The 12,072-nt window shown below is 39.4% G+C and overlaps 2 protein-coding genes and 1 long non-coding RNA gene across 4 annotated transcripts; 2 read left to right on the top strand and 1 right to left on the bottom strand.

Annotated features, from left to right (window-relative positions):
- Positions 1-625: 625 nt before the first annotated feature.
- Positions 626-4,691, top strand: LOC127253898 (probable 2-carboxy-D-arabinitol-1-phosphatase). Of its 2 annotated transcripts, none has more exons than XM_051278703.1 (9): positions 626-1,087; positions 1,641-1,746; positions 1,875-2,091; positions 2,188-2,306; positions 2,578-2,676; positions 3,207-3,263; positions 3,352-3,450; positions 3,547-3,654; positions 3,841-4,691. In XM_051278703.1, exons 1-9 carry the CDS (start codon positions 738-740, stop codon positions 4,201-4,203), a joined length of 1,518 nt encoding a protein of 505 aa, XP_051134660.1. In that variant the 5' UTR covers positions 626-737; the 3' UTR covers positions 4,204-4,691. The 2 variants fall into 2 exon arrangements, with proteins under 2 accessions (XP_051134660.1, XP_051134661.1); XM_051278704.1 differs by having other exon boundaries at positions 627-1,087; positions 3,210-3,263.
- Positions 4,692-4,929: 238 nt separating this feature from the next.
- Positions 4,930-10,581, bottom strand: LOC127253897 (pleiotropic drug resistance protein 2-like). The gene is made up of 17 exons (XM_051278701.1): positions 10,325-10,581; positions 10,140-10,260; positions 9,972-10,060; positions 9,513-9,888; positions 9,334-9,424; positions 8,193-9,254; positions 8,016-8,119; positions 7,774-7,930; positions 7,521-7,675; positions 7,102-7,431; positions 6,726-7,016; positions 6,562-6,645; positions 6,331-6,464; positions 6,019-6,246; positions 5,753-5,924; positions 5,365-5,619; positions 4,930-5,285 (listed from the first exon to the last, which is right to left on the bottom strand). The coding sequence occupies exons 1-17, from the start codon at positions 10,579-10,581 to the stop codon at positions 5,013-5,015; spliced, it is 4,179 nt and encodes a 1,392-aa protein (XP_051134658.1). The 3' UTR covers positions 4,930-5,012.
- LOC127253900 (uncharacterized) lies at positions 6,905-9,519 on the top strand. Its single transcript, XR_007839360.1, has 4 exons — positions 6,905-7,041; positions 7,128-7,579; positions 7,658-9,271; positions 9,364-9,519. It is a non-coding gene; the product is annotated as an uncharacterized LOC127253900 (long non-coding RNA).
- Positions 10,582-12,072: the final 1,491 nt, after the last annotated feature.

Raw genomic sequence — 12,072 nt, 5'->3', positions numbered from 1 at the left:
TCTGTCTACAACATTATCCAAACACCATGCAATATTTCTAAAATTGAAAATAATTAATAATGTATGATCTCTACTCCACACTTTATTCCTACATCATCCAAATAAAATAATAAAATATATATTTCTCTTTCCATCACATCACCTAATTTCTAAATTTTAAAAAACTTCCAAAAATAAAATCTAAACAAACTTATGTATTTCAACTAATTCTAAAAAATGATTATTTTAGAGTGTTTGACGAACAATTTATTTAAAAGTTTTTCATAGTTTATTTAAGAGTTTTAACCATTTGATCGATCAAAAAGCAGTTTTTTGAAATAATTTATTTGATCTAAAAAACCTATTTCTGAAAAACTATATAATAGAGTTTCAATTTTTTTAAAATGATTTTTTATTTTAATTTTTTTTATTCTTTATTTATCTTTAAAATATTATTATTTATAATTTTAAATAATTAATAATAAAAATTTTAAAATTAAAAAAATATAATTAAAAAATTTTAAAAATTAAAATATTATTTTCAATTGTCAAGTAATTAAACCAGCTAATTTTAATCATCTACGCTAACAGCTAGCTATAAAAACTGTAACCTCATTTCCAAACACACCCTTAAACATATCCGACAATTTTTATTCCCACGCCAATAATTAATTCAAAACCAAACTAACCATATAATCTTCATTATCATCTTCTTCACCCACCAAGCTTCCTCAATCTGACTGAGAATTGGAGGAAGCATGGCTTCACCTGCGCTAACTCCTCACCTCCTCCCCCTCCACCATCGGAAGCCGGCCGAGAAATCCTTCAGAACTCGTGTTGTCAAGTCATCTTCCAGCGTGCAGCAAGTCGAAAAAACGCCGTCGGATGGCAGGGCGGAGCTCTTGAGGAGCTGGGAAAGCATACCTCTGCCGCCGCTGCAGGCAGCCAAGAGAGTGGTGCTGGTCAGGCACGGGCAGAGCACGTGGAATGCCGAGGGTCGGATCCAAGGTAGCTCCGATATCTCTGTGCTCACTAGCAAAGGGGAGTCTCAGGCGGAGACCTCGCGCCAAATGCTTCTTGATGATTCATTCGATGTTTGCTTCTCCAGGTTCATTCATTTATTTTTTCTTCTATCTCTTCGTGTTGTTCTTGCTCCTTTTTCACCCTAATTTTGCGTAGATATGTTTGTTTGTCTTTTACCTTTCTCGAAGAGATTCTGCTGTAGTTCTGAGGTTTGCAAGCTGAATTGCTTATTGAATTTCTCACTAACACCTGCTTTATGTTTACTGTACAGTAGTTAACAACTGTTTCCTTGGAATAATTCTGAATTGATAATTTCGAAATGGATAAAAATTGAGAAGGTTTTGTGGTTGGGACTGAACTCAATCAGTGTCTAAAACATAGGAAGTTTGTAACATTTAACCTGGTGAATTGTGGTTGAATGATCGTATAAGCTGAAGATTACAAGAACAAAGCATTATAGAATCTTAGTGTGTCACTCACTCATCACTAATTATAATATCTTAATGTTTACTCACAAAAAATGAGTGATTCACAGCGAAGTTTTGTATTCCTGGTCACCTGCATTCAGTTATACCTTTCATGTATTATTGTATTGATTCGTCTCTTCAAATAATTGCTCATGTTGATATATGTTGCAGCCCACTAATCAGATCAAAGAGGACGGCCGAGATCATATGGGGTTCTCGCAATGAGGAGATTATAACGGAACCTGAACTGAGGGAAATCGATCTCTATTCCTTCCAAGTAAATACACACTGAATTTACAAAGCTAGTTAAGTGGAAGCTCATTATAGGCTGTTGTTTAAGTGACACTCAATGTACTGCTGTTCTGGTAGGCCTGTAGACGTAATCGACCTTATTGCTATTCATAGGGCCTCCTAAAGAATGAAGGAAAAGAAAGATTCGGTGCGGCTTATCGCAAATGGCAAATAGATGCAAAGAACTTCAACATTGATGGCCATTATCCTGTCAGGGAATTGTGGACAAGAGCTAGAAGCTCTTGGAAGAAAATCCTTACCCATGAAGGCAGATCAATACTTGTAGTTGCTCATAATGCCGTAAACCAGGCACTTGTTGCCACCGCAATCGGTGTGAATATTAAATTGTTACTTGATCTTGCAAATGTCAATTATAATTCAATAGAAATTGCACCATGTTTTTCTTTTGGCGGTTGTGTGCGTGCAGGGCTAGGCACTGAGTACTTCAGGATTCTACTTCAGAGCAACTGTGGTGTAAGTGTGCTGGATTTCACTCCAAACCCTGAAGGGGGATCTCCAGAAATATGCTTGAATCGTCTTAACCAGGTGTACATCTTGCTATGGACTTATGCTGAATGCATTAACTTGTTAAATGTTTGATTAAAATAACTGCTGTTGGTATTGCCTGAATAAACATTTTGCTTTTCTCACCTATTCTTGTCTATAGATACTAACGTTTTGTTTGTGCCCTTAAATCAATTACAGCTACCGAGACACCAAACCTCTTTGTTGAGCTATATCTATATACATATAACTTTTTGTTTCTGTGGGTTATTTTGAAATTCATTCATTGATGTGAATAAGTATAATGATCCAGACCCCGGGTTCACCTGTAGCTTCTGGAAGTTCTGGAGGAAGAAAAGCCAGTATGCGGATTATACTTGTTTGTCAGGGGTTCAGTCCTAATGATGTAGAGGTATGGTCACAGAACTTCCTTCCAAAGTAACATCTGCAAAAGTACATGGGAAGAAATGTATTTGCAATGAGATATGTATAGTCATTGCTTAATCTACTATAATTTAAGGCCATGTTTACTTCTAATGATTATAGTATTTTTGTTATGATTTTCCTATTAACATCCTTCAGTGAGTGAGTTATGAGAATGACATGTTAAAATATAATATTGCCCATATTTCTTGATTACTAGTTTTTCAGTCAACAACAGGCAGAAACTTTTTCAATATTTGGTTGCTTTCACCAGTTTTGATGAGAATGTTGAGCTAAAAGAAAACAGAAACCTCTGCATAAGTTTGGCTGTTTTATTGACTTGAATGAACGCTTAGATCACTGCGGGTATACTTAATTTTCGCTGGCTTCAGTTTTCTTGGATGCTGATCACTGTTGATATGATGCCACTCTTCAGCTAGCCTGGTGTGTGTGTGTGGTGTCTGATACTCATCCTTTCTCTTTACTGGTTTGCATTCAAATTAACATGTTTCTTCTTAGCAGAGCAGCAATCCTTTCACTAGGAATGGCCAGATGAACATGCTTGGCATAATACAAGTTAATAAAACTCTTCTCCCTATGGTTTGTCGCCTATGAGGCATCTGAGGCTTGTTTCTGAAGCGTGTGTGTTTAAAATATTGAACAGGCACAGAAAACTGCTGAGCTGCTTCTCGATGTCAATGTGGGAACAATAGTCAGCAGCAATGCAATAGCATCAGTCGACACAGCAGATACAATATGCAAGGTAAGATGGTCCAGCATCAAATAATTTCAAAGATTTTGTTCATTCATAGAACTACTTAGTGCCAAAGTGCAGTTATGTTAAAAAACTTCCTTGTAGATCCAAGAAGCCGCAGATTGCTTGGCAGATGATTGCATTGCGCGCTATGTGGAAGTGAAGAGGATACCAGAGCTGGATGTTGATAACATCCTCAATCAAACAAAGAAAGTAAGGATGATTGAATTTTTATGGACTCATCTCTAATCATTCAGAAGAGTTTATATATAAAGTGTTGATGTTAAAATAATGTTAAATGCATGAATCTGCTACTACTGTCTCGTGCAGCAAATGTATATGTTTCTGTCCTTACGAATTTTATTCAGCATAATGTTATAAAATCAATCTGTAATGTAGGACTTGCGACTGGCATCAGGTTGGTTAAAGGAGTATGAAGAGGAAGTAATGATGGCATTGTGGGATCGGGCAGGTGTGGCCTGGAAATATCTGCTGCAGGAGCTCTCGAAAGAGGAGGCAGGGGAGAATGTAGTTGTTGCAGTTGGAAGTCCAGCGATGCACATTGCCATGATGGGGCACTGCCTGAACCTTACCAAGGAATGGCTAGGATCATTCCATCTGGATGCTGGCAGCATCAGTGTGATTGATTTCCCGGATGGACCAGGTGGGAGGGGTGCAATCCGGTGCATCAACTATACGGCGCATCTGGGGAGGTGGTCCATTCCCATCACCAGATCCACAGCGGATGAGGAGGACTTCTGAGCTGGGATTATCTCTATCTACCTGTGGCTGGATGTCTTCCAACCAATACTAAGGTTTGTTCATGTTCTTAGTTTAATACTTTATGCTGGCTGCTTATAAAAATCATATTTAGTACTATCAAATATAGACCAGGAAAAAGATTGTTGGAACTGCTGCTAATTTATGAGTATTTTGAAGATGTAAAGTTTGAACAAAATTAAAATTCGCAAAATACCACTTAATGTTTCTTTCAAGGGAAACTATGGCTTTTCATTTTGTAAAAATAGCCTGAATTGTTGGGCAGGTCTAATAATTGAGAAGGCAATTAATTTTAGGTTCATAGTCATTCCATGGAAAGCAAAAAGAGATCTTATTGCTTTTTGCTTATGTTTGTTGATTGGTCTTGTTATTGTTGAAAAATATGGATGATTGTATTATTTTGTGTATTGGATTCGTGAGGTTTCATTGCAAACTATTTCTTGTCATGTTATATATATGTGACTTTTATCTTTGCTGTGTTTAATTTTAATTCTGCATTTTATTTATTACTCATTGAATTTCGACAATGATGTGAAGATTTGTGAAGGGCGAACGATTATTGATTTTGGTTCTTTGTTAATAAAATTTATAGCTAAGAACAGTACTTTTAGCTGAGCCCAATTCTAAAGTTGGACATAAATTTTGATTTTGATTAGAAAAATTCAAAATATAGTCGTACTGCATAGGTGTGTGATGTATTTGCTAGAATTATCATCAAATGGCAACCTCAACTTCACTGGAATTTTCTTGGCTGCTTAAATGCCTATGGCTACAACTGGTATCTTTAAGCATCATCTTCTCTGGAAGTTAAGAAACTTAATGCCGTACGCAAATACAAAGAAGAACAGCAGAACCCAACCAACATGAGCAATCACTACTACGAGAAGGAAGTCATGATCATACCCCAAGTAGTCCTTGAGGAAATCCTTCACCGGCATTCTGCTAGTGCCACCGGTGAGTTCCAGCATGCCTGTCTCATCCCCTATCTGTGATGCAAAGATACCATAGATGGTCCATGCAACGGGTGAAGCCCAGTAATACCATCGCCACCATATTGGAATAAGCTGCCAAAACAGACCATCGGTAAGCAGCAGTTCATTCTTTTTTTAATCTGATAAGGAATTTCATTATTTGTTTACTTACAGGTCGAGGGATGAGGAAGCCGGAGAACAGATTCCAGAAGCTGAGGAAGAAGGACATGACGATGGCAGCTATTTGGTAGCCGGGTGTGAGGGCAACGACCATCATACCATACATTGAGAAGTATGTGAAGCACATAAATATGAAGTAGTAGAAGTAGAAGAATTTCTCTCCTGTCCATTGGTATCCGATCATAGAGTAGAGTAGTAGGGAGTATAAAAAGGTCTGGATTGCTACATAGATCGTCTCAATCGCAACCTGCAAGTAAGCAAGCAATTTCAACAATATTAATGCTATTCTATTGTTCACCCTTTGATCTATGTGATATGTAGAATGCAAGGAGACGATCAAAAAAGGTGGATCAGAAAAGTGATCAGAATTCTAGTTTGACCTGTGCAAATGCATAGGGCAGCTCAGAGTACATTCCTGCAGCCCTTTCACGGTAGAAAACTGTTCGCTCGATTGCTACGACAGATTGGACTGCTGAAGCATTAGTAGCTCCCAAGAAAAGCACCGCAGCATATGTTGCTCCAAGAAGGTTAAGCAAGTCTTGTTGCCTGTGTCTGTGGAGGATAAAAAATCTCGATTACTGATAAGCTACAAGTTAAGCAGCAAAGCTTTCAAATTTTATTTTATCTTTATCTATATAATGCTTACATTTGGTCCCCTTTTTGCCAGAAGATGACACCGAAGAGAATGCCAATGATGATTGTAGTAAAGAATCGAATAGCATTGTATTGTGAGTTTCTCCAGTAGGACCAGTGTTGTTTCCGGAAGCAAGTCTTGCACTGAGTTAAGAAGGATTGAGAATATTGTGTTGGGAAATGTAGGTCGTGGGATCCCTGGGTGGGAGTGCTAAGCTCCTTTATCATATCCAGGTTCCTCCTGAAGTCACAAGAAGACTGAACTTTCAAAGATATGCAGTATGACATTAGTATCGAATCCAACTGCTTGTGTTGTATAACTTACCGGTAAAGTTGAGAGTTAGCATAGATTTGTGCAAAGTTAACATCAAGCTGAGCTTCGACAGCAGGGGTCGTGACATCCAACATCCAAGTAGCCGGGTTATATCCCTCTTTGATTTTAGGAACTCCTGGCACAGCCTGCATCCATGGAATTTCAACATCAGGTTTGAAAAAGGTACTGATTCGACATCCCGTAACCTAATGGAGAAGAGTTGAATTATGGGGTCACACTCACCTCAAAGTATTCGACAAGTTTATAGGAATGGTGACCCAAAGCTCCAGCATAGATCACTTGTCCTCCTCTCTTCATTAACAGAAGCTGCACCAGAGGAGTAATTTATACTCACAGCTACAACACAACGGAATGAAGACAGAGACAGGACTTGGTAATTACATTACCTCATCGAATGCTTCAAAAATGTCAATGCTAGGTTGGTGTATTGTACAGACCACCGTTCGTCCTGTGTCCACTGTATTCCTCACAGTGCGCATAACAATTGCAGCTGCTCGAGCATCAAGTCCTGAGGTTGGTTCATCCATGAAAATTATGGATGGATTGGCAACTAACTCAACAGCAATGGTGAGTCTCTTTCTTTGTTCAGTTGAAAGGCCATCGATGCCTGGGAGTCCAACAAGTGCATTCCTCAATGGAGTAAGCTCCACCAATTCCATGACCTCCTCAACAAACATCTGAAGAAAATGCAAACTAGTTTAGGTATTTCACACATAAACCATCTTTTTAATGATATTATGGTTGATTTAGGTACTTACTTACCTTTTGTGTTTCTATATCAACATTAGCAGGTAGACGAAGCCAGGCAGAGTATACGAGTGATTCATAGACGGTGACATAAGGAGAATGGACATCATTCTGTTCACAATAACCGCTAACTCGAGCAAAGGTAGTCTGGTTCTTTGGATAGCCTGAAACACTTATGGTTCCTTGAATGTAACCTCCAGTTTTTCGACCAGCAAGGACATCCATCAACGTGGTCTTCCCAGCTCCACTGACACCTACCAATGCTGTTAGAATTCCCGGCCTAAATGCGCCACTTACATCTTGAAGCAACTGAAGTCTTTCTTCCTGTGTCGTCGTCTTCATCTCCTGAAACACTCACATTGTTTGTTCTCAGATCAGATCAAAACTTGAAATGGTACTAACAAATTCTTGATTGAGTTTGGCAGGCAACTTACAGCAGGCATATCGACGTAGTAATTCACATGGTCGAAAGCAAGAGACAGTGGTTCAAAAGGTAAAACCATCCCTTTTCTTTCTCTTCTATTTCTCTTTGTTGCTACTTCATCTTCTTCATGATCTGCTGCAATGACAGCTTTACTACCTCCTAGAGCTGATATTCAGTACAGAGCACCATGGCGACATTATTCAACCGATGAGGTTGAGGAATGATTTCTTAAAGCACAGAACATGAAGGTTGAATGTACTTACGGTTTAAGTATGTCAATGCTGCAATGAAGAGCACATTGAACAAAAGAGAGAACCCGAAAAGAGCCATGATGCATATCCAGTACCATCTCTCCGTGGTAAATAGTCCCCTGTCGCGAAGAAGAGTCTTGCCAACAGTAGGTTCGGAGCCATTGGTGGGCTGAGAAGATAAAAAGATCGAACCACCATTAGTGTGTCATGATGCAGCTTCTAAAGACAATCTATGGAATTATCAGAGGACTTACTGCACTCCATCTCTCAGCCAGAAATTCATTGATGGCGATGGCATTCTGTCCGTACATCATCGGAGAAATATAGTACCCCCAGATCATCCAGTCTTCAATATCATCTGTGCAACCACAGGCATACAAGTTTTGTTCATAGGAAGAACGATGCAATGCATCGTAATTAAAAGTACTGACCTTTGGCAACGATGAACCCTCCGAGTACGAAAACCATCAGCAAAGTGAATGTCCCCAGAGTGTTGGCTACAATTTGAGTTCTTCCAGCAGCTGCAATGAAACGGAACAGCGAAAGAGCCATTTGATGCACTCCCACAAATGCCAGCAGTTGTTTAAAGAACCTCACAGGAGATGGTGCAAAGCCGATGGTGTAGTACGTAAGGATGATCCACAGAGAAGACTCCATAGCCGAAATAGGAATTCGGAGGACCCAAATTGGCAGTGCAAAAGCCCAAGCTGGGTAGAACAAGCAGTCCCTCTGTTTAAAGAACACAGGAAGCCTAAAAACAGTCATCGCCAGCTCTTGCATCCCGTTGAACATGACGTTGATGAGACTGAAGAACAAGGCTCCCCAGAACTTGGATGCATCTTCTATCCTGCCCGACTTCATCTCTGTTCTCAAGAACACAGTCAGCGCGATCGTAGCCATTATTGTTATTTGTGTTGTCTTGAAGATGTATATGAACGAGCTGCGCTTCATCAGGAGCCATTCTCTGTCGAAACATGCCCGGAAAAGCTCCCAGTTGGAGATACCATATTTCTCTTTCACCAAGGCAGCAGGATGTGCTCTTAACTTATCATACGGGACTCGAAGATCTTCAGCGAGTTCTTGGCCTATGTGAAATGAGTTAAAAGCCTGTGCGAAATCCGGTGCAGAGATATAACGATAGGGGTGATTCTCTCGACACCAATATTGTTCTTGATCGTTCTTGGAAGTGACTTCTTGGAGGAAGTCTGCAACTCCTTTCCTGTCCGGGCACTTGAATCCCATATATTCAAAGAAGTCGAGAATGTTCTCACGCGGGCCTTGATAGACAATGTGACCGTCCGAAAGCAGGATAACATTGTCGAAGAGCTCAAATGTCTCGGGGGCAGGCTGTAGTAAAGAGATGACCATTGTTATGTCATTGATATGGACCATTTGCCTCATGAATTTCACAATCTGGTACGTCGTGGAGCTGTCCAGCCCCGTCGATATCTCGTCCATGAAGAGCGCTTTCGCCGGTCCGACCAACATTTCCCCTGCATTTCATTACCTGGTAAGATTTCTTGAGCTATGGAGAAAGAAATCTACCATTATAGGTTGATCACATTACATTACCTGTAGTAACGCGCTTCTTTTGTCCGCCAGAAATGCCCCGTCTCATTTCGTCTCCAACCATAATATCCGCGCAGATATCCAGCCCGAGGATCTACGGGGATTTAGGATGTCGAACAACAAAAAGGATTCAATGTTAGGATCGGAAATGGACGAAACTGCAGATGGAGAACTTCATTCACCTTGAGGACATAATCTGTGATCAAACTTGTTTCCTGCCCTGCCGTAGCTGTGGCTTTCATGAATTCATCGATCTCAGGATCAGGTTTGATGCCCGCTTCTTGTTCTCTTCTCGACAGCTCCGCAAGCATTTCATACCTCGTCCCAACGCCCAAGCATCTGCCGGAGAAATCAAGCGTCTCGCGAACAGTCATTTCGCCGTGGTGAACGTCGTGTTGGCTGATATATGCACACGTTCTCTGGGGAACGAACTCGTGAAATTCATGCCCGCAGTATGTGATCTTCCCAGTCACTCTCATGTCGCTCTCACCTTTTCCGGCCAACGCTTTTAGCAGCGTCGTTTTGCCAGAACCTGGCGGCCCCAGCAGCAGTGTCATTCTGGTAAGAAGTAAGCATAGAATTTGTTAAGTTTCTTACCTAGAAAATTTTGAAGGGTGAGTTTATAAGCAGCTGCAGCTAACCTTGATGGCCTAATTATTCCGGTGAGATTTTCGAGTATGGTAACGGCACGTTTCTTCGATGGAGAAAGGCCAATCGTTTCCAAAGCCGCCTAATTAATGTGCACATTGTTGACAGATATGAGATTTTGCAGGTTATTATTGATCGGGAGTTTATCCAGTACGTCGTACCTCGATTGTATTGAGGGTTGAGTTGAGCAGAGTAGAAAGCGCTCTCGTTCCGATGTAAGCTTCTCCGTGTACAGATAAGTTCCGGAACCTCACTTCAATCTTCGGCATCTCGATTCCGACTCTATTGTATGAAAAAAAGTTATTATTGATGAATAGTGTCAAAAAGTTTCAAAAATATAGATTACCGGTCGGTTCTGTTGCGGAGCCTGAGAAGGAACTTCTCGTTGTCGTCCTCGACGACCTGGAGAATACGGTGCATCAATTTTTTCTTCTCCTGCGCACCAAGGTTGGTTATATCGGTATCGAATTTTGCGTTGTAGGTTGGGAGGCGCTCCATTGCCGCCCATCGGAGCTCGGCCTCCTCCTCTTCCTCGAGCTCCTGCCGCCGCGTGCTGTTGCGGGAGAGCACGTCGGGTGGCGCGTGCAGCCACACGTCTGTCATGCTTCTCTGGGATCTCCAGCTCCGGGACCTCCCGCGGCTGCCGGAGAGGTGGAGATCGTAGTCCCCCGCCATGGATATTATGCTTTGAGAGGAGAGGAATGAATTGGTGTTTGATTCATACCATGTAGGTAAGGTACGTACCTCTTGTTATTATTATTTATGGAGTTGGGTATTGTTTATATGTATATATGCATGCAAGTGATGAATGATGGTTCGTTGGTAAAAAATTTAGGTAGGGTGGGGTGGGATGGGGTGGGCAATTGGGCATTATGTATATAATGGAAATGTTGGGTGGTTGTGGACGGGACTTGTATGGTATGGTATGGTAAGGTATGGTCAAAACTTAAATAAATATGATGCAAGTGTATTTTTATATATTTTTATTTAAAAACTCAAAAATGATAAAAGATGTAAATTATGAATATTAAAAATTAAAAAAGTTCTACAAAATGTATATACAAATAATACTCTTTATAACTAGGAGGTTTTTGGTTTTTGGAAAAAGTAAAAAGTTAGTATTTGATGTAATATTTTGTAGGAAAAGAAAATGTATTTGAGATGATATTTTTTGAAAAATGAATAGTATCAAATCGGTGAAAGTAGCTGAATTATTTTATTGACGTTTTTTTCTTGCTAAGATGTCGTTGCGAGGATCACCACATTTGACCAAAGCAACTACATACATAGGACATTATTAGGTCCCATCTTTTTTCAATACTCTTTTGAAATATATTTAATTTAAAAACTACAAAGACACCTCTCTCTCTCTCTCTCTATATATATATATGTAAATAACGTTTGGACTTCTGGGTGGGTTCAACGTTCAGGTCAAAAAGAAGAGATGGGTGGGTGTGGGTGTGGGTGGGAATCTCACTTTATTACAATAAGAATTCCACTTACATATAACAATAACCTTATGCAATGTTATCAAATTCACACACCAAACCAGCATCAATTGTTTTGTTAATCTATTATTTATTTTGATTACCCACTAAATAATGGATATAAATGTTGCTAGCCTAATTTACATAATACTATATGCTATATATAAACTAATTTATGTTAAGTATGTATAAATTTATACATACATTTATGTATTTATTTATATCATATATGATTCGCTACATATTAACATTTATATTAGTATATTTATAGAATTTATTTAGAGGTACGTTTTAAAACATTAAAATTATTTTTTAATTAATTTATTATTAAATATATATTATATTATAATTCAAACACAACCAAATAAGATAACTCGAACTTTCTTGCGAAATCCTGCACGTGTAGATATTTAATTTAATAATACTAGTTTATTAATTAACAGTAAGCAATTATTACTTCAACAACGCTTAATCGTTTTGTTAGGCTTGCCTAATTGGGCTTGGGACAAATGTATGAGCCCAAAAACTGGCCCGGCCCATTTAACAAACTTCACATTTGATCTACAGACATGGCAGTTCTTATTTGAGTTCTGCTCCACGCACAGTT

The sequence above is a fragment of the Andrographis paniculata genome, unplaced genomic scaffold (genome assembly GCF_009805555.1).
Source record: "Andrographis paniculata isolate CXL003 unplaced genomic scaffold, ASM980555v1 Contig51END, whole genome shotgun sequence".
Classification (NCBI taxonomy): Eukaryota; Viridiplantae; Streptophyta; class Magnoliopsida; order Lamiales; family Acanthaceae; genus Andrographis; species Andrographis paniculata.
This window is presented reverse-complemented; position numbering and strand designations above follow the sequence as displayed.